The sequence below is a fragment of the Oncorhynchus tshawytscha genome, linkage group LG05, assembly GCF_018296145.1.
Source record: "Oncorhynchus tshawytscha isolate Ot180627B linkage group LG05, Otsh_v2.0, whole genome shotgun sequence".
Lineage (NCBI taxonomy): Eukaryota > Metazoa > Chordata > Actinopteri > Salmoniformes > Salmonidae > Oncorhynchus > Oncorhynchus tshawytscha.
The window spans coordinates 54,256,421-54,284,059 of record NC_056433.1 but is presented as its reverse complement, the minus strand read 5'-3'; the positions used below and the strand labels follow the sequence as shown (position 1 = coordinate 54,284,059).

Here is a 27,639-nt window from a genome sequence, read left to right as displayed (position 1 = left end):
TTGATTGATTAATCACTATGGATATCGTCATCAAACAAACTTAGACCTCGCTATGCGCTCTCCCTCTCTCAACACATGTTCTCTCTCTCTCTCTGCAGCCAGACCTCTCCCCTCCCCCCACATTCATGCTCTGTTATGATCCCATACTATACTCTTTCCTTTCCCTTCTCTCTCCACCCCAGGTCTATGTATCAGGCGCAGAAAGACAGAGGACGCTTTAGTTTTATGTCAAGTGAAAATGGCATGAACATAACCAATCAACCTAGCCTTGAGGTTTCCCTGGTCATATCACCTGGTCTAAAAAAACTCGGGCCCTGAATAATAAAATAGTTATTGATGATCTATTATCTATTTCTTAGAAAATATTTTTGCCAAAATGGGATATACTCAATGGTGTGACCAGTTTTAAGGTGAACATTTTGATTATCAAGAAATTGTAAAAGTCTAACTGGCAAAAACAGGCTAGATCCTAGGCTAGATTTTATGGCTAGTCTGAATTAACAATTTAGTGATGCCCACTCTGTTGGCACTACAGTACACATGGTTGAAGCCAAGCCTTGTACAACTAGTAGTGTGATATAGTTAGGCAATGAATGTTATTTATTTGACAATTTCACCCTTCTGCTTGGAGTAGCCTAGGCTACGTTTACAAAATGTAGACCGAGCAAAATGTTAACCACAGCATTAAAATGATGTCAGAGGCTACACTGTAGCCCCCTCACAGCCTCCCTGAGCACACAGCAAACCAGGCGTCAAGAAGAGGGAGGTTCAAATATGTATTTGCGGTCGGCTATTGGCTTCCGTGACTGCTTGTCACTCATATATGTTTTTCTATTGGCTATGCTTTTACGGATTTATCATTCCATCTCGTGAAGCTGCTGTGTAATCGCAGCTAACTTTCCTACTATAACCTTCCGCTAAAAGGCGTAGTCCTTTAGATCTTCTTTATTTTGAAGAGTACACATTAACAGTTGGCCAACGATTTAACATATGCGGCGGTTACATCAATTTAAGTCGTTACAACTTATAGTTGTTCTTTTCCGATGAGCAAATAGGTTGTCTCTATATAGGCGTTTGAAATTGGACACCGCTGCTTTGAGGCCCTCTTTTTATGCGGAAGGATACGTTGTTGGTTCTGACAATGTGGACGGAGGTGGTTAAGATGTCTTCTAGAAGAATGAAATCATCTCAATTGTAACAACAAAAAGGAAGACGTGAGATTAATAACTAGATATTGTTTGGATGCAAACTGGTTACATTGTACTAATGACGTGGACAGTGTAACGAAGCAAGGTTCAGGAGGAATAAGGAAGACCTACAGCGATCCAATGCGTTTCACGCGCTGAGGTTGAAATTCTCTTGAAGTTTTATGTTTTTTTCCCCTGCGAGAGACAGCCTTTCTTTTTACTGTTGGATGCCAGACATTTGAAGATTAAAGGTAAAAAATGCTTCTGTTTCAGACTGACATATAGTCGGGAAAATTGCACGAATTAATTAGGTGGGATGTGGCCAATTGTAGAACGTCTGACTTCTACAATTATCAAAAGTTTTGGGAATGTGTGGTTGGAGCGGGGGGATGCAAGTTTTTGTCTGGTTTCTAGTAAGGTGGTGAGTTCAGCCCTCAAGTGTGTGGTGATCTCCGCACCAACCGTGTAGTGGGGGAAATTAGTCCTTTGTTCCCCATAAAGATATAGGTTATTCTGAATTTGACTCACTTTGATGTGTTTACTAGTCACAATTTTCCCCTAAAGAAGCCTGTGTTCGATCAGTGGGAATGACGACTAAATCTAATCGGCTATATAGCCTAAGTAATGTTGAGGGGCATTATAAACTTGTACTTTCATTGGTTCACCCTGCCATTTCAAGAGTTCATCAGAAATGTAAAGCAACTAACGCAGACGTTTCAATAACCACTAATACACAAACAACGACCCCTTTATGAAAGTGGTTAAGCGGGTGGTCACAGGCTAGATTTACATTTATTTTATTCCACATTTGGCAGGAAATTACTTATTTCCCCCACCCCCCACCATCTCCTTTTTGAACTAACTGAAATGCAAACTTCAACCTTGAGTTTGTTCTCGTATTTCAAAAGAAATAACGTATTTATAACCTTATTAAAATTACTTTCTCAGTTATTCAAGGAGGCCACATTATTTGTTTTTCAGTGTCTTTTATGTGTTTTTTCTTTTCCTCAAGGTTAATGCAATTATTTTACGTTGTGTAGCGAGAGATCCCATTCTTAATTCCACAACATAGAGCCCTTGGAAACTGACAATATCCTCCGGCTGGAAAGCATCCCTTTTCAGTAGGCTATAGGACCTAGACGTGGCCTATTATCTTTGGAAACGGCTAGCGAGCGGAGTAGAATGATTTTGCAACCAGGAATAAATATTTACGTTGTTTCAGTTCGGGAAACTACGCGAAACGATATGGAAACATTTAATCGGAATGAAAATATCGTTGAACCCAGCAGATTTCTGAATACATTTGATCATGATGCTGTTCCCGACAATAATGTAAAGTTTTAGGTGGATTCATTGCAGCCAGACACATTATATTCCCTTGTTGAGAAGCAACAGTTGTATTTGAGTTTTTTTCAACTCAAAACATATATTTACATTTTCTGTTAATGTCTATTCAAAGGAAAAACACAATTGTCCAAAACTCACATTCTGCTATTAGTTTTTTTGGTGGTGCTTGAATATGTTCGAAGGTTTTGGGAAGTGCATGATGATCACAATGGATTTTGTATTGATGTCAGCTCTCAGAAACAGAGGCCTGGATATGCAAGGTTTGGGTAGAGTAGCCCACTTGTCAATGTGTTTTGCATAATTAAAATAACATTAAAATTGTGTTCAAAATATGTTCCTTTTTTAGGAATAGAGACTATAGTTTTGCACATGGAGGACGTCTTGCCTTGTCTGGCTCACATGTACAAGGCGACCATAGCCCTAATCTATTGCTTCCGAATATTGTTCTAACTGGGTAGCAAAATATACTATTCTGTACAATAATATGTGTGTATCCACAGTGCCAGCGTCCCTTTAAATATCCAGATGTACCCACAACATTTTAGAACAGTAATTGTTTTTGTGGTTTATGTTTGGCAAGGTTTGTGTATCCTTGGCCTACCACCTTATCCAAAAGTGTGGCAAGACAACATTAGGCATATTTACAATTGGGCCTATTGTTATATTAGGGGGGTCTTGTTTCAAGGTTAGGTCATGTAGGCCTAACCTGCCTTCACTTTCAATACCAAGGCCTAATCCTGATGGCTCCTTTGAATGGTTTATAGGCATTTTTTAAAGTATTGTTTTTACACACGTCTTCTCCAAGGAATTTATTCAACGTTGAAGATACTAAAGCGTAATTTGTATTTAAAAAAAAGAATAATTCCTTGATTCCACTCAGGGCTCAAAGGAACTACTAGCCCTGTGTGTGTGTGTGTGTGTGTGTGTGTGTGTGTGTGACAAATATGAAGAAAGTAAGAATAGCTTTCATTTTGCAATTGATGTATTGTTACAAATCTGGTGTTTACATTTACACCTGACAAGTTGCATTTATTTTGTGGTTCAAACCTTCAAATGGTTGTTTACAACAAATTGCACAAGAAATGGATTACAAAGGAGGTTGTAAAAGTACACCACCTGTTGGCGCCCTAGTGCTTCTTCTCTGTTGCACTGGCAGTTTATTCTGAGGCATGTAGTGCTGCTGAGCATCTGAGCTCTGCCTCTTTGCCTCAGGCTCCCGTTGGAATGCAAAACACAGGGTAAATCCAGTATTCATGCTTTTTGTGCCATTTGACAAGGTTCCTCTGTGCTGACATATGGTAATTTGGTAATGACATGTTTGCATACATCCATTAGCTCTGCCTTTCACCCCTATTGCCTAGGTCTAACAATAGCTCCAATTATGTCTAATTGTAAACCTAATATACTTTACTTTCATGTAGAAATGGATGATCAATGTGCATGTGATTTGTTGTGGAAGACATGGCCTGGGAGAAGTGATTAGTCTTGGTAAAGGTTGAATAAGGGATGCATTAACTAGGCAGGCCTATATTCTTCACATGGAGTGTCCGATTCCCTTCCTTGCAGCCTGTATAGTGATGCCTCACTATTAGTAACCTATGTGGTCATGCCCAAAGGAGTTAATTACCCTCTCTGGTCTTTCTTTATGTTGTATTTGTTCATATGTGATTATTCACAATGAATTATTGCACTGGCCTATATGTGACAAGGGAAATGGTGCTACCCATTTTAACCCGGTTACAACAAAATAGTGTTGCCCTTTTTTTTTCTCTCTGAATATTGTTTGAATATCCGTGTCCCATATGCCAAAATACCCATGTCTGACAACTATTATTATCATGAAGAAGTCCTAGGCGGACAGGCGGCAGTGTTAAGGTTGTGGAGCCTCTGGGAAATCATCTAAACGACAATAAGAGGGGAAGGATCTTGGACTATTAGTCTGGGTTCTCAACTTTCGCCAACTATTTACGCATCCGTGTCCAAAGTGAGTGGTAGGCAAGAGTGAATTACATGGCCAGAAAAAAAGCAGTATGTTCATTCATTTTCTCAAGTGATAGAACTCAGAAATTCCTCAGGCATATCAGCCAGTAATATCTAGCCTGATTTTTTATTTATTTCTTATTTTATTTATTTTTTCAGTCACATTCAATGTGTTTGTGCTCTCTAGTCTGGTTCCACTAAAAGTCAGTCTATCTTATTTGCGAATCTCTCTCGTAGGGTTGTTAGTGACTGAGGGGCATGAACGAGCAGCAGCAGCAGAGAATGACTGCAGTGGGAACACAAGACAAGGAACTCAACGACCTCCTGGATTTCAGTGCGGTAAGAGAGAGTGGGCTAGGGGTCTGGGACCAGGACATAGACTGCTGGACCGGGAGGGTGGGAGAGAGAGAGAGCGGCTGAATGGGGAGGGACGGGCCCGTTACATATCCAATATAATGACAGCAAAACCGTTAAACAGTTCTCCTTGTTCCCGATTCATTAGCAGGTTATAATTTTTCCACATTGCTTACCCCATCTTCTTTTCCATCCTTGAACTCCAGCATGGCAAAAGTAGCTTCATCCCTCCCAGAAGTTATTTCATTTTCATATTTTTGTTTTGTTTTACCCCATCCTCAATAAATCAAAGCAAGGTCACCTGAATGTACCACAGGTCCTAGGTGTTTATTCATTGGTTTTCAACCAGTGTTTGAACATAAAATCAACCTTACTGATCTTTTTTTCATGGTTTGGGCTGACCTGAATCCTGAAGATTTATTCAAGCGAGATGTATTTGATTCCTATTTTGCCGTAATGTTTATTTTTGCTCCGAGTTTGGTTTTTCTTATTTTGTGCACAACCTTGCCATATTTTGATGGCTGATAATTACTTATGGGAAGCGTTTGAAGGGACTCTCCATACTTTTGAGTGGTTCTTGCGATGAAACACCCCACATCGTATTCAATTCAATACATGCTGTTTGGAATGGGGTAACCCTGTCGTTTATGTCTCTTGAAAGCAGGTCTTTATGAATGGTCGGACTAATAGGAGATTTTGGGTTTGATTGTCATCTACTTGCTGGCATCAGCTTGTGTATTCATTCATTTTTACCATATGATTTCTGTTGGGCTTTTAAGTTGACATTCATGTGTTTTTTTTTCCCTCTGGATAAATTGAATAGCTGAGCCTGTGTAAATAGATTATTATGGATAATTACTATAGGCTGAAAAATATCTGTGGATTCAAGACCAGGAACCCTAATTGAGTAAACGCTTGTCATCGGACTTGATGTCCCACGCATTGATATTCCTCCACTAACCACAGCGTACTAATATAAGATCTGCCCAGGTATTTTATTTCCTCTCTGTGTTATTGAAGCCTTAAGGGTAGTGAAATTCCATTGGTTTTATTCCCTCTCTTTCTTAATGGGCCACTAGTGTGTGTGTCAAGACTTAGGTTTGCTATGCACATCCATTTGTGTCGCCACCCACTCAAATCAGAAATGTGTCCATGGTCCTGTAAGCAGTAGCTATGTATGGAATCTAAACCCATTGGAGACAAAGGTGTGTGTGTGTGTGTGTGTGTGTGTGTGTGTGTGTGTGTGTGTGTGTGTGTGTGTGTGTGTGTTATGTGGCAGGATTGGCTGATAATGTTACAGTATGGCTGTTGCTGGCCCAGATGCCAAGAGGAAGAAGCACACACAGTGGCTCATGAGATGGCATGTTAAGCAAGCACCTGTGACCAGGGATTAGGCTAGATCACTCTTAACATCCGTGTCCAGCCCACATTTCACATCACAGACGATGATCTAGCTTTACTGTATGTTCAAAGAAGGTGTGGCCAATGAATATTCACATCAGTATTTATTTCCCACCTCTTCTCTATTCTAGATGTTTGCACCACCTGTGGCTAATGGGAAGAACAGACCGACGACACTCGCTAGCAGTCAGTTTGGCGGATCAGGTAAGATTCTGTTCTGAATGCAGAATACTGTAAAACTGTCTTTCTGAGCCTTATTGTATCAAGTTTTGGTAAGGTCAGTAAGTAATGGATAATGGCTGTTTATATGTAGCTGCAACATTGCTATTTGTCCTTGTATAATACGTTTAAAGTACTGGAGCAGTGGTGCCGTAGTGGTTTTGTTGTATTGCATTATGCCTTCACCCATTCACTTGGCAATAGAATTAAAGATACTGTATATATTTTTGATTGACCTCCTACTTTCGCTGTGTGGGGATGGTATTTGATCACCTTTTATTGCTGGTAGTAAGTTGTCCAGATCTGGTTAGTTTGATCCTAGTTCTCCTGTGGAAATATTCAAGCCTGCTCTGTCACTCTGTGTGCACATTTACCCTTTTTAACCCCCGCTCTTTTTATCTAACCAAGATGATTCATCTGTGCTAAAGCTTCAGAACGTTGGTGGTGCCTTTCAACGCTGTGTGTTGGATGACAAAATCGCTGTAATTCAGAAGAATGTCTTCTTTATTTTTGGTTGTTGAATGAGACCCAACTTGTTTTTTGGTGGGGTGATGAAGCAAACCATCTTGGTGGCCGTTTAGATTTACAATATGTCTCTATTTAGTGAATTCAATTTTTTTTTAATATATATTTTTTAACTTCCAATTCATCTTTTTCTACCACCAACATGGCTTGTATTTCGGAACACCTGAAATGTGCGAGTAGCTTTTGCTGAATGTTATTAGTAAGACATGTTCCTTCCCTCTGTCACCCTGCCAACCTGCAGTGTGAAATGGAGTCACACTCTGCGCGGCCCCCAGAGTAAGAACTCGGCCGCAGAGGAACAAAGGCAGAAAAGGGCTTATGGACTTGAAACGACTCCCCCACCCTGAAGTATAAAACACTCCTCCCCCAACTCGACACAGGGCTCTTCCCCCCACTTGGTTCACAGGAAATGGCTTCAGCCAGAGACAATGCCCCTCACCCCGAGCTCTGGAACACTTAACTGGCCCAGCATGGAGTGTTGGCCAGAGTGGGAACCCTCTGAATGGGGATCAGTGGCAGGACTCAGTTTGTTTCTATTACAGCAGGCAATTACTTAGCAGTGAGAAGTTCATTCCTGCCCCTGTCCTAAGTGTGCCCCTTGGTCATTGACACCATTCGAATGTGATACTTCAAGATGTCACATTTAACTTTCAGAGAACTCCAGGTAGCTCGTAATAGCACGAGTGCCACACTGCCAACCTCTAGAGATTCTGTTCGAGGTTATGATACAAGCCTATCAATCCAGTGAGAGATTAGGGCATCTGTAAGCTACAATTCAGGCTTGTTGGATACGTTTCTTCCTGTTTTCCACTCTGAAGCTGCACCAGATCCATTGTTATAAGTAGATATACAATCAACAGGGAGTAGCATCGGTACAGGTCTAAATTACACACTTCAGCAGTTTTACGTCAGTTTTTCACTTGAGGAGAATGCACTTCTTTTGAAGTAGGCAATGTATGTGAAAAATGTGTATTTCGCACCTCTTCCACTTTTTCCTGAAATGACAACTTGACTTCAGTCCTCCATTATGATAAGATCACATTGCCATAACAAAGAGCAGCCTGTTTGTTCTGTATTGTTCTCCTGCAAACAGGTCAACTTCCTGTTTAACTGGCCCAACTGTAGCCTGTGACATCACCGCTTCTGTTCTACTAGTAGGTGACTGACTCAGCGCGGGAAAGGCACCGGTGGAGTTGTGGCCTACCAGTCCGCCTCTATTCACCAACACAAAAGTACTCGGAGGGGTGCTAATTGCATTAGGCGTCCTCCCCTCCTCGTCAGGGCCCATAGCCCAGAGCGTGTGGAGAGGGGAGCTGGGGCTGTGGGAGCAGTAACACCCACAGGGCTCCACCAGGCATCCCCTCACTCACCTCTGCAGCTGCTGGCCCCGTCATCCACCCACCCAGGACAGGCCACATTCCCCCCCAACAACAACAAACAACCCTCTCTCACAGGCAGAGACACGTGCTTGTGCGCACACACTCCCACACAAATATTATTTCAGATGATTGTCCTAGGATGTTTGTCACCTTATGATCTGAACAGCCAACTTCTATCAAATATGTCCTATACTGGTGGCACTAAAAAATGTCTGGTCTACTAGACCTAGCCTTTTGCTTGTGGTTATAAGACGTACGCAAGAAAGTGAGAAGATTTTGTGCCTCAAAAATCAGATTATTTGTTCAGCGGCTGGCTGGCCTGTACAGTGTTAATATTTCCCTCATGGCCTTCACTAGATTCTCATCTACTGAATCAGGTTAGATGTTGCAGTTCAACATTTCAACAGGTAGAAAGTGGGAGAAGAGAATGGAACCACACTTGTAACATAATTTACACGTAAACAATGAAATTGAAGATCTTCTGTAAAAGCGTTAAGAATGAACATGAAACAATTATTGCAGCATGAAGTCTGTCTTTAGTCCCCCAGCCCTTTCCTTCTCCCCTCTTATCTCCCATGCCTTTTCCTCTTTCCTTCACCCCTGTCCTCCCATCCTCCGTCTCTCCTCTCCTCTCCTCTTCCATAGTGACAGTAGGCTCCTCAGTGTTTGGCTGTCACTTCTCAATATAGCTGGCTGTGTGTCGGTGTCACCTCAGCAGCTCCCCACCTTGTTTAATTGCCTCCAAGTTAATTACTCCACAAAGTGTGAAACAATGTTGTCAGAGTTTCTCTGCAAGGCGATGCTCTCTCTATCTCATGTAGTACCCGCTCGCCAAATGGAGGCCTTTTATTAAGTGCCGTAGGTCTATGTGGGCACCAAATACTACTATTGACTGGCTGTTGGAACGAAGCCATTGTAGACACTGGATAATGGAGAAGGTTTTTAAGAAGCCTTATTTTATGGCTCTGGGGTGCCACTTATGTGGATTTGATTGTGTCTCCATATTGAGTGGACTAACTCTGCCAGCAGGGCTGTTGAAGTGGTGTCCATGCAAAGCCTGTCGCTCATATTTAGTTGTGTCCATCAGTCCTTGTGACTAAATGTGACTGTCTTAGCAGTGTGACCTTTCAGCTCACTGACAGTGACTGAGTAAGGCTGATATTTGGAGGTGCCTCTCTCTCTGCTCCCCTGCTTCTCCATGCCAGTGGCATCAGCTCCATAGATCATGGCTGTCATGGCGTGTGTAGGTGCTTGCACCGCTCTGTTAGCCTCATCACTCATTCCGAGTCGTCAGCCGCTCATCTCGCCCAGACCCTCTCTCCCTCCCCTCACTCTCTCTCACACATTTTTTTAATTAGGCAGAAATCAAAGGAGAAATATGAATATTCATAAGGAAACTGCATTAATATGCACAATTATGCAAATCAGTATGCAATTAAGCCCTGTGTCTCCAGAGAGGCTTGGTAGCATTAACGGATAAGACAAGGAGAAAGGGGTGATGGGGGTATTTTGGAATTTCTGCTCTGCCAATCTTTAGAATGCTTGTTTTTCCTCCGCCACACAGCCGCCACTCGTGAAATGATTTAACATATTCATATATGATTTGTGTATTGAATATGTATGTTATTTGATGTTTTATGGCTTACCATATTATGGCATCTGCACAACTGCTGTGAAACAAATGGCAATGAGAAGCTAGACAATGACACGTTCTGTTATCATTTGGTTTCTCTGTCAACTACGACAGGATCATTGCCCACTATAGAATCAGTGAAATGCCCCCTCTTTCAGACTGGTGATTTAAAACAGCAGTTCCCATCACTGCTTTTTCAATTTGAGGTTTTCACATGGACATGTATGGAATGGTCCTTCCTTATTAATGCGACAATGACAGATTCTCTTAAAGGTGATCTGTTGTCCCAATGGTGTTGCCTTTTAAGACCTGTGAATGACATGCATTGGCTCAGGGACTCTGCAGTGCTGACAAGTTCACCTGAGTGATGGGTGCTAGCATTATGGCTACATTCCTACACATATACCCCTACATATTTATTTGGACAGTGAAACTAAAACAGAATTGTGCTCTATACTCCACCATTTGGGATTTGAGATCACATGTTTCATATGAGGCAACAGTATCGAATGTCACCTTTTATTTGACTGTATTTTCATATATGTTTTACCATTTTAGAAATGAAAGCACTTGATGTATCTAGTTCCCTCATTTAAAGGTGTCTATAGGTATTTGGACAAATTCACTTGTATATTAAAGTAGTCAAATTTGTAGTATTTGGTCTTATATTCCTAGCATGCTATGACCTATGACTTCTTCAAATAGGGGGACTAAATGCAGAAAGTGCTTTGATTTCTAAAAGGTAAAAGTGCGAAGTATAAAATAGCCTCATATAAATGGTGCCGCTGTGTACTTTCTCCAGACCCTTTCATTTCTCTCTCTTCCAGCTCTGGATGAGCGCAATGGCTCTGGATCCTGGGGCCCAGGAGAACAAAACAGCCCCCCCTTCAACCAGGGAAGGGTAAGCACTACCAGGGGCTCATCACAGGCTCACATACACTACACACTCACTTCACAACAGCTCAGTGCATTGGCAAACTATGCATATGATTCAGACTGGTAGTTTTACTTTGTACCTAATAGCCTGGCTCAGAGTCGGGCGTTGGCAGGCTCTGCGCTAGTCTTTACCTCTGTGGAAGCCCAATGGTAATTTGCGGCTTCACATCCACGGTAACTGTCTTGGCTCGTCTCATTGTAAATATAAAGGAACGGTGTACAGGGGGTGAAGATTGGCTGCAGCAAACTGTTGTTACCACAACTTGATGATTAAGAAATTGCTAGAGACTGGATCCCGTACACACTTCCTGAGCTCACATGGTAGTTTACAGACAGGGATGAACCAGTGCACTGGCCATAGCATGGAAGGACTCATTACTGATCAGTGAACTCTGCTGACTGACTCTTTACCATGTTGTTTTTCCCACAGGGCTACGGAGATGGCTCCCACTACAATGAGCACGAGGGCCTGTCATCCCCCTTCCTCAGCTCAGGAATCGGAGGTAGGCTACGCTCAGAGTCTCTGATGACTTGTCTCTGTGTCTTTCAGTGTTGTAATTGGGATAGGTTGTAAATAAGTAGTGGAGTTACTGTTGGTGTGCACGTATTTTGTTATAACCATGAAATGATCTGAGTGACAAAGTGCCAGGAAGAGTGTGTGTGTTGGATGTTAAGAGCACTGGAGCAGAAATGCTCCCTTGGGTTTTGTCTGGCCAGCAGCTGAGCGCTCTGAATGGGGGGGGGGCACTTTTATCACTACTTTGTATTTTAAACAGCTACTGATTTGTACTTTTTGTCATTGTTCAAGTATACTCCAAATACCCAATGTTTAACTACCATTCCATAAGGAACCCGATAATTGTCCATTTCTTCTTACAGGTAAAAATGAGAGGATACCATACTCTTCCTTTGGTGGCCAGGTAAGAGTGCTTCTGACCACTTTGCTTATTAAACCTAGTTAAGATCATAAGTTTAGGTTTACCATGTCCCCAATTCTAACTTGATTTGAGCTAAAGTCTGTTTTCAGTATAAAGATGACCCCATTTTCTCACTTCTCCTTTCATCCGAAACACATTGAATTAGAGTGTTCTGGATTTCCCAGAACTGTGCATTGATGTGTGCTTTGTATGCATTCCTGCATGTGTTGTTTGTTAACCCCTTGTTCTTTGTGTTGTTCTGCCAGCCCGGCTTCCTGCCCAGTGACATCGTCATGCCCAGTCCAGATGCCATGTCCCCCTCTGGGCTAAAGTCTACCTCTCAGTTCTACCCCGGATCATACCCCAACAACCCCAGGAGGAGGCCTCCTGATGGCCAGCTAGGTACGGTGGTTCGGGAAGAAGCCCACATTAGTTCTTTGTAATGTTTTCCAGGCTCTTGCCTTCTGTCAGATGATTTGAGCAAGAGTATTAGTAATAGGCGTAGCATGATTCTCTAACTGTGAAAACGCTAGCAATACACAATCATTAGGATGTTATTTTCAAACTAGACACAACAGTCAACCTTGATGAAGCGAGCCATGTGATTTACCTTCTCTCTGTCTCCCTGTAGACACCCAACCCAAGAAGATCCGCAAGCCCCCTGGCCTGCCGTCCTCGGTGAGTGTTCATTCTGCTCCCCTTCACAGCCCACAGACAGTCTCCCCACACTAACGCTCACCCACTCACCACCCTGTCTGTCTGCTCCAGCAGCTCTGTCAGACAGACAGACAGACAGACAGACAGACGGAGACAGACAGACAGACACACAGACACAGACAGACAGGCACACAGACAGACAGGCACACAGACAGACAGGCACACAGACAGACAGACACAGGCACACAGACAGACAGACACAGGCACACAGACAGACAGACAGGCACACAGACAGACAGACACAGGCACACAGACAGGCGGGCACACAGACAGACAGACACGGGCACACCGACAGACACGGGCACACCGACAGACAGACACGGGCACACCGACAGACAGACACACGGGCACACCGACAGACAGACACACGGGCACACCGACAGACAGACACACGGGCACACCGACAGACAGACACACGGGCACACCGACAGACAGACACACGGGCACACCGACAGACAGACACACGGGCACACCGACAGACAGACACACGGGCACACCGACAGACAGACACACGGGCACACCGACAGACAGACACACGGGCACACCGACAGACAGACACACGGGCACACCGACAGACAGACACACGGGCACACCGACAGACAGACACACGGGCACACCGACAGACAGACACACGGGCACACCGACAGACAGACACACGGGCACACCGACAGACAGACACACGGGCACACCGACAGACAGACACACGGGCACACCGACAGACAGACACACGGGCACACCGACAGACAGACACGGGCACACGGACACGGACAGACACGGGGACACGGACAGACACACGGACACGGGCACACGGACACGGACACACACGGGCACACGGACACGGACACACACGGGGACACGGACAGACACGGGCACACGGACACGGACACACACGGGGACACGGACAGACACGGGCACACGGACAGACACGGACACGGACAGACACGGGCACACGGACACGGGCACACGGACAGACACGGACACGGGCACACGGACACGGAGACAGAGACAGACAGACACGGAGACGGAGACAGACAGACACGGAGACAGACAGACACGGAGACGGAGACAGACAGACACGGAGACGGAGACACGGAGACGGAGACAGAGAGACACGGAGACAGAGAGACACGGAGACGGAGACAGACAGACACGGAGACACGGAGACGGAGACAGAGAGACACGGAGACGGAGACACGGAGACAGAGAGACACGGAGACAGAGAGACACGGAGACAGAGAGACACGGAGACAGAGAGACACGGAGACAGAGAGACACGGAGACAGAGAGACACGGAGACAGAGAGACACGGAGACAGAGAGACACGGAGACAGAGAGACACGGAGACAGAGAGACACGGAGACAGAGAGACACGGAGACAGAGAGACACGGAGACAGAGAGACACGGAGACAGAGAGACACGGAGACAGAGAGACACGGAGACAGAGAGACACGGAGACAGAGAGACACGGAGACAGAGAGACACGGAGACAGAGAGACACGGAGACAGAGAGACACGGAGACAGAGAGACACGGAGACAGAGAGACACGGAGACACGGAGACAGAGAGACACGGAGACAGAGAGACACGGAGACAGAGAGACACGGAGACAGAGAGACACGGAGACAGAGAGACACGGAGACAGAGAGACACGGAGACAGAGAGACACGGAGACAGACAGACACGGAGACAGAGAGACACGGAGACAGAGAGACACGGAGACAGAGAGACACGGAGACAGACACAGACAGACACAGACAGACACACAGACAGACACAGACAGACACAGACAGACAGACACAGACAGACACAGACAGACACACAGACAGACACTGACAGACAGACAGACACTGAGACAGACAGACACTGAGACAGACAGACACTGAGACAGACACAGACACAGACACCGACAGACAGACACTGAGACAGACACAGACAGACAGACACAGACAGACAGACACAGACAGACAGACACAGACAGACAGACACAGACAGACAGACACCGACAGACAGACACCGACAGACAGACACCGACAGACAGACACCGACAGACAGACACCGACAGACAGACACCGACAGACAGACACCGACAGACAGACACCGACAGACAGACACCGACAGACAGACACCGACAGACAGACACCGACAGACAGACACCGACAGACAGACACCGACAGACAGACACCGAGACAGACACAGACAGACACCGAGACAGACACAGACACAGAGACAGACACACAGACACAGAGACAGACAGACACACCGACAGACAGACAGACACAGAGACAGACAGACACACCGACAGACAGACAGACACAGAGACCGACAGACACACCGACAGACACACAGACACAGAGACAGACAGACACACCGACAGACACAGAGACAGACACAGAGACAGACACCGACACAGACACAGAGACAGACACCGACAGACACCGACAGACAGACACCGACAGACAGACACAGAGACAGAGACAGACACCGACAGACAGACACAGACAGAGAGAGAGACACAGACAGACAGACAGACAGACACAGACAGAGAGAGAGACACAGACAGACACCGACAGACAGACAGACAGACAGACAGACAGACACAGACAGAGAGAGAGACACAGACAGACACAGACAGACAGACACAGACAGAGAGAGAGACACAGACAGACACAGACAGACAGACACAGACAGAGAGAGACACAGACAGACACAGACAGACAGACACAGACAGAGAGAGAGACACAGACAGACAGACAGACAGACAGACAGACACAGACAGAGAGAGAGACACAGACAGACAGACACACAGAGAGAGAGACACAGACAGACAGACACAGACAGAGAGAGAGACACAGACAGACAGACAGACAGACAGACAGACAGACACAGACAGAGAGAGAGACACCGACAGACAGACACCGACAGAGAGACACCAACAGACAGACACCGACAGACAGACACAGAGACAGAGACAGACACCGACAGACAGACACCGACAGACAGACACAGACAGAGAGAGAGACACAGACAGACAGACAGACAGACAGACAGACAGACAGACAGACAGAGACACAGACAGACAGACAGACAGACAGACAGACAGACAGACAGACAGACAGACAGACAGACAGACACCGACAGACAGACACAGACAGAGAGAGAGACACAGACAGACAGACAGACAGACAGGGGGCAAAGGGTCTCTGCTCACTCAGGCAAACTGACAGCCCAGGCTAGTGAGAGAGCCTCCAAACAAACAACATTAGTCTACAACACTGGGCTCAAGGCTCCTGTCTAAGCCTGCAAATAAGCAACTATAGTCTCTAGTTTACAACACTGCTCAGGCTACTGATAATGCTTCCAAATAACCAACAGTGGTAAATAACACTAGAGTGGTTTGTGTTGAACTAATGCTTGAGAATGCATGCCGGGGGTATTTCCTTGCCTTGTATGATGGTCCAGATATTTCTGGTGTGTTCGGGCTGCCTGATGCCTTATTAGTGGAAGACTGGAAGGCCCTCTGCCAGGGATCATAAAAAATAAATATTGCCATTAGACAAATGTTCTGTAACTGAAAACATTGCCACATGCACTCTCCAATATGACAGTCATATTGGAACCTCTGTGGTCATAACATTACCTATGAAATGTAGATGATGTTAAACACAGGTTTTAGTGTAAATTCATTTCAACTCCCAGCTGCCCCCCTTCTCTCCCCCTCCATCCGTCTGCCTACGCTTCGCCACATGATGGTCTGGGTGGCCTCCCCCTGTGAGTGACCCAGTTGTGAGGCGCGCTGCTCGCGAGGCCTCTTAGCCCGTGTCTGAGCCCAGATTAATGACTGCTGATGATCCTGTGTCCCTCTCCCCTCCCTTCGCACCCTCAGCTCTGTGTTGTAACCTAGTCCGGCAAAGCTCTCCAGTCCTCCCACTCGTCCAACCCAACCGACAGACCCCTCCACTAAATCCTCCAATACCTGTACACTGGAGTCCAGCCCTGACCCCTAACCTAAATGTCACATACAACACATCCTATTTCCCAGGCTTATTGTGGCCCCTTTTTACTGAGCCATCTACGGTGGTTGTATTAATTATGTAGACCGTATTTTCTCTCTAAATTGATAGGAATCTGTTTTCTATTCTATTACATCACTTGTTTTGCCATTGACTATAGGACCTCACACGGTCATAACCTGAATTACATGAAACACCCATTAGTGAGGATTTTCACCAGAAATCCTCTTTCTTTCCTTCTTAAGAACAGAATTATCCACCCGCAATCATTGTTTCAATCCCCCACCTCTATCTAGAGCAGAGGATTCGCTCAACATTGTTTTCCCGTGAAAGACAAAGCCTAATGTTAAATGAAGTCATCTCTGGCTTGTTCTCTCGAATTATCTGTGATGGTAGTAAATCCCCTATTACCTCACACTCCCCTCGCCATATCATGCTTTAAGTCATTCAGATTTCCTTATTCTGTCCCCCCAGCCTTATCTCTCTGCCTATTTCATAAATCATCGGTGCCTTAATACCCTCCCTCGCCCCCTTTCCCTCCCAACCTCTCTCTCTCTATCTCTCTCCCCATGCCTCCCTCTCTCGCTGACTGGCTCCCAGCCCCCACCTCTCTCAGCCCTCTCCTCGGCTCTCCTCAGCCCAGCTGCCTGTGGAGTTGGACCGGGTCCAGGAACAGGCAGATGGCTCTGTAATTAGAAGTGCATCTCTCCATTCCCTTTCCACTTCTCCCTGTTAAATCAAATTACAGGAAAAAAAAACAGTTTTCTGGATTAGCATTCTTTGCAGCATATCCTCTCCCCCCTCTTCTCTCTCTCTCTCTCTCTCTCTCTTTCATCCCTCTTTCTCCTCATACATGCCAGAAAGCGTGAGTGATGGGTTATGGTGTCAGAAAGCTGGGATCTTTGTGTCCGTATGAATTTTATGGGAGTGATTCGACGTTCTCGACACATGTGGCAAGAAGGCTCAGGAACGGCATGGCATTTTGAATGTGAAATTCATTGTGGTTCAGAATAACTTGAATGACCCATTGAAGCATTGAAGGGCCATTTAACAAAAATGTCTATTTGAGTATTCAAACCCATGGTTGGGACACACTCATATCACCCCCCCCAATTAAATGTTAAAACTGTCAATACTATACTGTTGAAATCTGAGATATCATTAAATGTGATCCCCTTGCTGATTTGAGGTCATGGGCTCGACAATGGTGTGTGTCTGTGAGCTACCAGTGAGAGGTGAGCTGCAGGCGGTAACCCTGCTATGTCACTAGGCTCCTGGGAAAGCGGAAGCACTGGCTGGGCTGTGGGATTGGATCTGTCGCCGTGACCAGCATGGCCACTGTGCTGCTCTCTCACACAGCACAAGCAGGGGTAGCATGCCAGCTTCACCCTCGCCACCTCCTGGCTGCTTAGTGCAACAACGTTACACATTAAGACCATTTTATTATTGGCAGTTACAGTATGCATTTGTCGTCGTCTTGGCAATAGTGACACCTGCCAATTTAGATGTAAGGAGCAGACAACTTTATTCCAGGGCAGGCTAAATGTAGGCATATGTCGTGTGTGTGTGGTTGAAATGGCGCTTAACGTCAACTGTGTTTGACCCTTTAGGTGTATGCCTCTTCCTCTGGGGATGAATATGCACGTGACAACGGAGGATATCCTGGCACCAAACCTGGCTCTGTCTACCCAGGCTCTTTCTACATGCAAGGTAACTACTTGCAAGGTAACCATTTTAAGCACTTTCATAAACTGTCATTGGAGTGAGTACACTGTCTAACCTTTCTTTGTTATTTTAACTCTATGTTAAAGGTGCTGTAAAACTTCAATTAAACTCTGTCTCAAATAGCCACCTGTCTCTTTTTTAATAGCCAGGCAACGAAACACATTTCAGCACATAAACGCCTGTTTCAGATAAACGCTGGGTATAATCGAATAGTTTTGAGGTTACCGTGAAGTACCATTCATTCTTTACATGGTTTAATGTTTGACTTGTTACATTAAATAATTCAGTAATGACTCGAAACAAGGATTGCAATCATCCATTTTTATCGGCAGTAACAAACTGCTAGCCATTGGCTGCTAACAGCGTAGAACTGCTAGCTAACTGGCAAGCACAAGAACACTTTGGGAGTACAAGACCTGAGAGACTGGCCAATCGCCCTCTAGTGACAAAAGTAAGAACTGATAAATGCACAGTCAAAAACGTTTTTTTTTTAAACATTTTATTTTGTATCGAGGCAAAAGAAATGTGACAGTGTGTAGGTAACACATTAGTGCAGGAAATTAAGACATTTATTAAAATGCTGGAAGTAAACAATTAACTATGCAAATTAGCATTGTGCATTAAGGAAATAGACGCCTGTCTTAAATAGAAACCTGTTTCTCTAATAAGCACCTGTTGTGGTCAGAGATTTTAAGCAAATAAACAATAAATGAAAATGTGTTGAGTTAAAATGCCCTGGAGTTAGTCATGTTTCAGTGAGTAATAAGTCCATTGCCTAACCCTCGTTGTTGTTGTTGTTGTTGACAGAGGGCCTCCACCCCTCTTCTGACCCCTGGGCCTCCTCAGGACCTCTGGGTCAGTCTGGCTACTCTGCCATGCTGGGGAACTCCCCCCACATTGGCCAGCCAGGCTCCTTCTCTGCCATCAACCCACAGGACAGGATGGTGAGGACAGCCCCTCAATATGTAATATTTCAAATCGTTTATATTCACATTCCTAATTGTTTTCCTTTTGAAGTAACTGTTGTATTGAATTAGTACATGCAACAATGTTTTTTGTCATCTTTATTTGTTTCTGTATTCTGTTTATGCCATTTCTCCTCTATGACGAATCCAACTTCCATGCAAGTGGCTCTAACCCAAGCTGTTCTGTCCTCCCTCCAGAAGCGTCAACCCCTACCTCTGTCCCCACAGAACTACCCTCTCCATGGCAGTGAGGTGAACGGCAGCCTCCCACCCAGCTTCCACTCTGGCTCTGGGAGCTACAACCACACGCCCTCCATTAACGGAGCAGACGGCATCATGGGTACAACTAACGCTCACATGACAACCAATCGCTTTTTTTAACCAATTACCTTGTCTATATCCTGTGAAACATGTTGTGCTGCCCCTCGGTTTAACAGTGTATTTAAAGCGGTCTCACTAGCTTATTGGAGACCTTTTTGTAGTAGTTTCTGCCTTGTAAAATAATGTTTGATCAATAAGCCATCTTTTCTCCACAGCCAACAGAGGCGCCACTGCAGGGAGCTCAGGGGATGAGATTGGGAAGGCTCTTGCATCGGTGAGTAATCCTTCCAAAAAAATCCTACTGCCTTTTTGTTTTGTATTTTCTTCTTTGTGTGTGCTGTTGTTCAGTAGTTGAAGGTACTCTTTCCTGACGGTTGTAGATCTACCCCTCGGACCACAACAGTAACAACTTCTCCTCCACACCCTCCACCCCAGTGGGCTCGCCCCAGGGAATTGCAGGTATACATACTGGATTGTTATATCTGCTGCATTTGGTAGCTTGTATTAGTTAAGAGTTTTAAGGGCAGACAATTGGATGAAATAGTGATGAAAAGCTGTAATGGAAATGATCCCCTATTAGCACATGATCGTGACTGGAGCTCTGGATCGCCATCTACTGGTAGAAATCAGAGCTGTCATTTTGTCGGTCACACTTTTCCGTGTAAATGTGGCATCTTATCTATTCTCTCTGCAGGAGCTGCATCTCAATGGCCAAGACCTTCAGGGCAGTCTGCCCTGTCACCCAACTACGAAGGGCAACTGCACGCCCTGGTACGCACTATTTAGTCTTTACTACAAATAATAAACTATTTGATGTGATCGTATTATCAACGTAGTGACTGAGATTTGCCCTGTGTCTCCTTGCAGCAGAACAAAATGGAGGACCGTCTGGAAGAGGCCATCCACGTGCTGCGTAGCCACGCTGTCCAGGGCCCGCCCGGCTTGGGGGGAGGAGCTCACTCTGACATGCACAGCCTGCTGAGCGCTGTGTCGTCTGTGCACAACGGTGGCCTGGGAGGCCTCTCTCAGGCCTTCTCCAACGCTGGCCTGGCCCTCAGCAACAGACACCCTGCCATGGTGAGCACGCCCTCTGACCTCTGGTTCCAACACTAAACCCCTGTTGTCTTACATCACTGAGATTGTGATGATGCTTTTGTTGTGTTTTATCACATGCTTTGTTCCCATTCTCCAGGGAGGAAACCATCACGAGGAGCCCACAGGCCTTCCTCCCAGCAGTACCCTGCTGCACGGTCACCACGCCTCCGGACCCCCTCAGTCCACTGGACAATCTGACGGCTTCACCAGTGAGTCATACGCGCCTCTCACACACTCTCATTCGCTACTCTCATCCTCGCTGTGAGCTGTACTCCTTTTCCCTGATGTAATGTGTCCACCAGGGCAAACAGATAAGATAATGGGCTACTTAATTGTTCTTTAAATCCTGACGGTGAGGTTCCGTTCTGCTCCACAGGTCTGCCAGGAAGCGTGGCCCGCTCCACACACTCGTCCAGCGGCTCGGACATCAAGAGAGAGGACAAGGAGGACGAAGAGAACTCCTCCATTGCTGACAAGTCTGAGGACGAGAAGAAGGAAACCAAACGCATCAGAGCAAGGTAGGTGATCACCCTGACTATTGATAGTGGTAACTGTGATACAGAATGTATGCCTGTGTGTAGGGATGGACACGGTTATTCCAATATCCAAACGGCCGTTGGTATTCAATTTACTTTTTTGAGAAAACAAATAATATAGGCCTATTGTAATGAAAAGGTTTTGTCAAATGGTCTATGTGACATTGCTACGTACAAGAATAGACCATGCCATTAGAAGTGTGAATAAAGCAACAGTTTTTATAAGTGCGCCCCTTTAAAAATATGTACCGGCAGCCTACACTTTTCACGCATGTAATTCAAAGCAGCACTACTGTCAGGCTCCACGTGTAGCAAGTGAAGTGGGAGATTTCTCATCCATACAAAATGGAATAACAGTTACAGGATTTAAGTTGGCTAAATGAGAAGGAATAGGCTACAATGATCAACCAATAGGTAGGCTGTTTAATATGAATTGAGTTGTTGCGGGGAGCGCAGCGAAAGAGCCAGCTAGCAAGGCTAAATGAGGCTAACTAACTTGGTGGCTAGTGTAGCTAGCTTGTTTACATGGATTATATACAGTAAAGACAGACACTACCAGATGAGATGATAGACCCATTTGTTGCTGCGGTAGATTATCTGTCTTGCGCAAGTTGGTTTGGCTACTTTCTCTCTTTCTGTATCAGACACACCGGTCCCTGCTCCTCTCGTACCGCTCCCCGTCTGTGCTGAAACAACAAGCCGAGTGCACCGCACAATCAACTCCCCATTTGCAGTTGACATTTGTTCTTTAAAACACATGTATTTCAACTATCTGGATATCCACTTTTTAAAAAACTATTCTTTAAATAGTGAAAGGCAAGTCAGAGGTAATGCAGTGTTATTATGGCCATATTTCTTTGTGTACCGTAGATTATTTTATCCCACATAGGTGGACATTTTGTTAAATTCTGTTACGCAAACAAATACAAGGATAAACACATGACATTACCCCCCATTTTATATGCTCAATTACCACTGTTAGTTAGCTGTGTTCATTGAGTTGGTCACTCCATTTCCAGCTAGTTGTGTAATGCCCTCCCCTCATGTCCCATTGTTTTCAGAAAGGAGGCGCTGACCCTCCAAATCCTCTCTGGCCTCTCAGGCCTGTCAGACCCGGGAGATGAGTAAGTCTCGCCATCCATAGACTGTAATGCTTGGGGAGCCAAGATTGTATAGCGATGTCCACTGTTCTGCAAAGGTCCCCACATACATTTTAAGTTGGTTTGATGGTATAGACATAGTAGTTGACAAAGTGACATTGAATAGCATAATGGTAAAAGTTAACATTTCCAATCTATGTGGGATAAAAGTCATTATTGTTTAGTCTCTTTACCAAATGGAATAGTCCTTATTATTCATTACACTGACATTAACTTATTTTCCTCGTCTTGAGTGAATTAATGTTTTCTATTCGGATCAATTGTATGTCTATTAACCTGTTTAATAATATGTCTGGAGCTTCCTTTTTAAAACATTTACTTTCAGAACTACATAACTTCCTGGTGCTATCCAGGATTCTTTTAGAATGACAGCTAAATGCTTAGGCATCTATGCTTTGCATGTTTTGCTGAGGTGCAGCTGGCACATGCGGCCCAACTCTTTGAAAGTCTAGTTGCTTGGTTTGTGAGTGTCGCCCTCCCGTGGCTTCATTCCTCTCCGTGTCTTCCGCCTTCTAGTCCAGAGGATGAGGATGACGAGGACCTTCCTCCTGAGGTAAAGGTAGAGCGTGAGAAAGAGCGGCGAGTGGCCAACAACGCCCGCGAGCGGCTGCGAGTGCGAGACATCAACGAGGCTTTCAAGGAGCTGGGCCGCATGTGCCAGCTGCACCTCAGCAACGACAAACCTCAGACCAAGCTGCTCATCCTGCATCAAGCCGTCAACGTCATTCTCAACCTGGAGCAGCAAGTCCGAGGTAACGCAGTGCTACTGTGACCATATTTATTTGCATTTGTTTTAAGCGTTGACCTCGGTATTACTTTGTCCCCTGTGTGTATTCTTTCCTCAGGGACCGAAGGACCGAACAGAATATTTCATCCAGCTGTTTTTCAGACCAGAAAATCAGTTTTATGTATATATTTTTTTAAAGGATTAAATAGGTTTGGAGCACAATGGAAAGTTGGATAACTAACTTGAATGCAACGTAAACTCATCTTCTCTCCTTTCACCTCGTCAGAACGTAACCTGAACCCTAAAGCAGCGTGTCTGAAGCGGCGGGAGGAGGAGAAGGTGTCTGGAGTGGTGGGTGACTCCCCCATGCAGCTCTCGGGAGGCCACCCCGGCATGGGGGGAGACGGCCATAACCCAGTCAGTCATATGTAATACCAGGTAGGTACCTCTTCATCCATCAATAATTGTAGTACTTTTGAGTTGATCACTTCACCAAAATTCAAGTTTGGAATACTACCACTGTTGTATTTTTCTTTGCAGATCTAATGGAATTCCCTTGGCTCTCGGAAGATGTGGCCTTAATCTCTTCTTCCACCCATTCTTCTCAGTGTGTGTGTGTGTGTGTGTGTGTGTGTGTGTACACGTATACTGATGTTTTTGTGTATTGTCAAATTCAGTTTCTAGACGCACATTCACATACCCTTATCCACACATGCATACTGCCAAAACTGACACAGCCAATTTGCCGCACTCATGACCATGACTACCAGCGCAAATGTGAACTTTATTTAATTTAATTTTTTTTTATACATATATTTTTTGCTTCTATAACATGATGGAACACCAGAGTTATAGTGTCCTGCCACCAATGGGACTCAACACACTGCCGAGAGGTGCTCTGTGAACGATAGAAGCCTAACAAATGACAAATTTAATCAAGGATTTGTGCCTAATTGTTACATGTTTTATATGAGACATTTAAGCAAACTGCTTACATTTGCGGAACATTTTGTTTAGGGGTTGTTATATGTATGAGCACATTTTTTTTCAGGTGTAGTTTTGTCATTCCCAACTTAATGGTACAGTCTTACATATGTTATGTAACCAAACCCATGCAATAGAGAGGGGACATGACCTGCATCGGGGCAGAGTTGCAGGCCCCACCGCAGCTCTGTGGGCCCGGCATGAGATGAGGGAGAAGGGAGATGAACCTCCGCTGCCCAGTTGTCATGTTCTCAGAGTTGTAGGAAATTATTCTCCAAGGCTGTTCTTTCCATCCATAAACAAAAGAATGGTATTTCAGACTCCAGTATTGTTCCCCTCAGTGTAGGTTATTCGGGAGATGCCGGTTTAGCTGGCCAGGGGTAGAGGAGGACAAAGTGCAGTTTTACAGCACAAAAGAAGAGTAGGTTTCATCCTGCATCTCACCCATAGGCTACTATTGACTCCGTCAAAAACTACAGAAAAGCTTGTGGCGCTAACCAGCGACTCTGTCACATTTTCTCATGAGACTGGAGGCTTGGTTTGATGGGCAACTTATGGCCGTATTGTGTAGTGCCACCCTCCTGAGTTTTTCAAATCAATTGACCCTGTACCAACACGCACCACCTAAGGACACCAAACTAAATATGATGCTTCACCCCCTGCATTGTCATTGTTAAAAGACTAACACTAGGTGCACATTTGCAGATGCAGGATTAACCATTGATGCCCATAATTAAATACAATCTTAATACTTGTTATAAGTTAAGTTGTCTATTCTTAAAATTGAAGCTTTGAGCATTCCCAATGAACTATCAAGTCCTCACCCTTCTCCTGTGAAGTCCTGACTATATTATTAAAGTGGCTACTTAATGAGGCAAAATCTCTTTTGTAAATCCACCTCATTCATTCAAAAATCCAAGGATATTATTTCAAGTGGGGCAAAATGAAATATATATATATATATATATAAATAAATATATATTTTTTGTTAGTCTATACATTGTAGATTTTTTTTATAAATGACAATGTTAGTTTGAAGTTTAGAGTGTATCGTAGTTGAGTAGAATGAAGAGATATTAAATGTATTTTCAAAATGAACTCCAATTGCACTGTCAACTTGCCATTGGAGAGGAAAGTTGAATAAAAACACAGGCTCAGAATATAAACAAAGACAGATGGGGTCAGTTGTCATTATGTATTTAGTGACTATTAAGCTGTCAGTCTTTGGTGCATACCTTTTTGATGTGATTGCTACATTTGATAAGGTTACAGTGGCCTAAGATATTGTTCCTGTGTTAAAAAAACAAAAAACATTTAAGGAAGTGTGTTTTGTCTGTTACCCAGATGAATTATTTATTTTCAAATGGGAATGTGTGGCTGGAGTGGATGCCTCTTGACTGTCCTATTGAAGTGTTCTTACTGAATGGTAGTGTCACTTTACAAGTAAACATCTACGGAGACGGGCTCTGTCTCGAACAGTAATTATGCAACTGGTTTTGAATGTACCATTCAAATGTGGATTGCCTTCATTTTCAAGTATGTATCCAGGTTTTGTCAGTCGGTTCAATGTTATTTTATCTTCATTTCAAACGTTCCATTCTACTCTCTGCACTCATCCATGTGGTCATCAATGTGCAGCTATGCTAGAGTGTCCTGACATGTTATTTTGGAGGCAGGAGTTTGTGTGTAAGATACAGGATGGTTTGAAAATACAACAGTGTTAATTCCTGTGATAAGTTATTATCATGGCCTCAGACATGGTATAGCAGCACCATCTAACCACAGGGGCAGAAATGTGCATTGTTACCTGTTGGTCATAGTATTGAGAAGGATTTAAGTTTACTTTGTAGAAAAATAGGGGAAAAGAAAAATACAGTTTTGAATCAATAGTGTGGCCTTTTCATTCTCAAGACTAAAGATGTCATTATTGGGGAGTGATGCCTTATCAGTGCCTGAACTTGTATTTTCATAACTATAAAGACAGTTTTCTCTTTTTAACCATAACATTTCATGTATCGCCAGGAGTAGAGGTACATCGGATGACCCCCCTTCAATTTTCAGGAAGAAGTTGAGAATGGGAAAAAAAAACAGGCTTTTTTTCAATGTATCTAGTTAAATAAACATGAACCTTATGTATATCGCTTAGTTACTTTTTATATTTTTTTACTGATTTGACCATTTGTCCAAACTACTGTTAAGTTGTGGCCGTGGGGTCAGGTTCCTGGTTTTGTTTGTTTCTGTTTGCCCCCATATTAAAAAACCACTCAACACTACTGGGTTCTAAGATGCTGGTTTCTGCCCTTGTGATTTGCTTTTCGAAGCACCTCAATGTCAATATATGGCTTCAGCTTTGAAGTGGGGGGGGGCTGTGTTATTTTGAGCCATGATAACTGGAGCTTCTTGTCATATTACAACTTACAAAATTTGTCTGTGTAAAAAAAAAAAGAGCGCGCAGCAGTGATGCTATATTTAGTCATTTATGACCATTTCCTTTGCTTTGAGACTTCTCTTATTTCTGATTGCCAGCTCATTATTGACTTTGACAGTGACTTCTTGTAAGAGGTATTTATGTACCTCTTCAAAGAGTTGATTTGAAGACTTGTTTCTCTACTATTACAAGGTTAAATGTGTACTAAATATACAAGATTTGTTCTGAGGGGGAAAAAATGGACTGAGCTGATGTGTCATTTGCTTATTCTGTGAACATCCCAAAATGACAATTTACAACCTGTATTCTGAGTTGTTGGATAGGGGGGGAAAGATGGAGGGTCTATTTCTGTGTCTCTTGACCTGAATATTGACACTGGCCCTGTTTTGAATACTTATAAGTGCATCCACCCCTCCTTGCTCAATGATATGACTGGATAGTGTGAAGTGTATTGTCAACCTGTTAAAATGTGCTATATGAATAACTTTTTGATTTCATTGGTATATGACAGCAAACCTTTCTTTTCCTAACCACTTCTTTCAGATCAAATCAAATGTATTTATAAAGCCCCTTTTTTTTAATTTTTTTTTTTACATCCGATCATAGATCAATTCAAGGAGGAGGGAAATACTTTTTTATGTATTCAAATGGGGCTACTCACACACTGCTACAGAGCCTGGCATCTTACACTTGCAGTGAGGACACAATCAAGATTGAGCAGTGTCTTCAGAGTACCTCCAGTCCCAGTCTCCTTTATTATTTTTTATATATATAAAGTAGTTATTGAGAACTGTCCTGTATATAACAGTAATGTAGCAATAAATGTGCCATTTTTAATAACAGAATTATACCTTTTTCAATGTCTGGCTTTTGAATCTTGTATACATAAAAAAAATAAAAAATAAAGGAAAACATTGTAATAAAGGGTTGATTATAGCTTGGAAAATGAATGGTTTCTATCAATCTCCCATTGGTGCAGAAAGGTCTGAGAAAGTATAGCCCACAATCCCTTACGAATGTTTTACAAATGGTTGAATTTTGATCTTTTGAGCTCTGAAAGTGAACCTTTTTGATAATGATTTGGTTTACTTA

At 44.0% G+C, this 27,639-nt stretch overlaps 1 protein-coding gene across 12 annotated transcripts; it reads left to right on the top strand.

The window, feature by feature from the left end:
- Positions 1-894: 894 nt before the first annotated feature.
- Positions 895-27,483, top strand: LOC112250871 (transcription factor E2-alpha). Of its 12 annotated transcripts, none has more exons than XM_024421367.2 (21): positions 897-1,438; positions 4,752-4,853; positions 6,401-6,473; positions 10,853-10,926; positions 11,392-11,464; positions 11,841-11,881; positions 12,145-12,280; positions 12,510-12,556; positions 18,217-18,331; positions 19,139-19,296; positions 19,495-19,636; positions 19,833-19,891; positions 19,998-20,076; positions 20,312-20,388; positions 20,488-20,694; positions 20,810-20,921; positions 21,089-21,230; positions 22,310-22,372; positions 22,925-23,160; positions 23,422-23,573; positions 23,676-27,483. In XM_024421367.2, the coding sequence occupies exons 2-20, from the start codon at positions 4,773-4,775 to the stop codon at positions 23,565-23,567; spliced, it is 2,061 nt and encodes a 686-aa protein (XP_024277135.1). In that variant the 5' UTR covers positions 897-1,438; positions 4,752-4,772; the 3' UTR covers positions 23,568-23,573; positions 23,676-27,483. The 12 variants fall into 12 exon arrangements, with proteins under 12 accessions (XP_024277144.1, XP_024277135.1, XP_024277141.1 ...); XM_024421368.2 differs by having other exon boundaries at positions 899-1,438; positions 18,217-18,316; positions 20,485-20,694; XM_024421370.2 differs by having other exon boundaries at positions 899-1,438; positions 19,525-19,636; positions 20,485-20,694.
- Positions 27,484-27,639: the final 156 nt, after the last annotated feature.

What these genes read in the sequence shown, in the direction of transcription:
- LOC112250871 (XM_024421366.2), top strand. Translation starts at nt 4,773, where the DNA reads ATGAACGAGCAGCAGCAGCAGAGAATGACTGCAGTGGGAACACAAGAC. An exon ending in GCAAGGTAACTACTTGCAAG is followed by an intron (nt 18,332 to 19,138) that starts GTAACCATTTTA and finishes TGTTGTTGACAG; the next exon opens with AGGGCCTCCACCCCTCTTCT. An exon ending in GCAACAGACACCCTGCCATG is followed by an intron (nt 20,695 to 20,809) that starts GTGAGCACGCCC and finishes CCCATTCTCCAG; the next exon opens with GGAGGAAACCATCACGAGGA.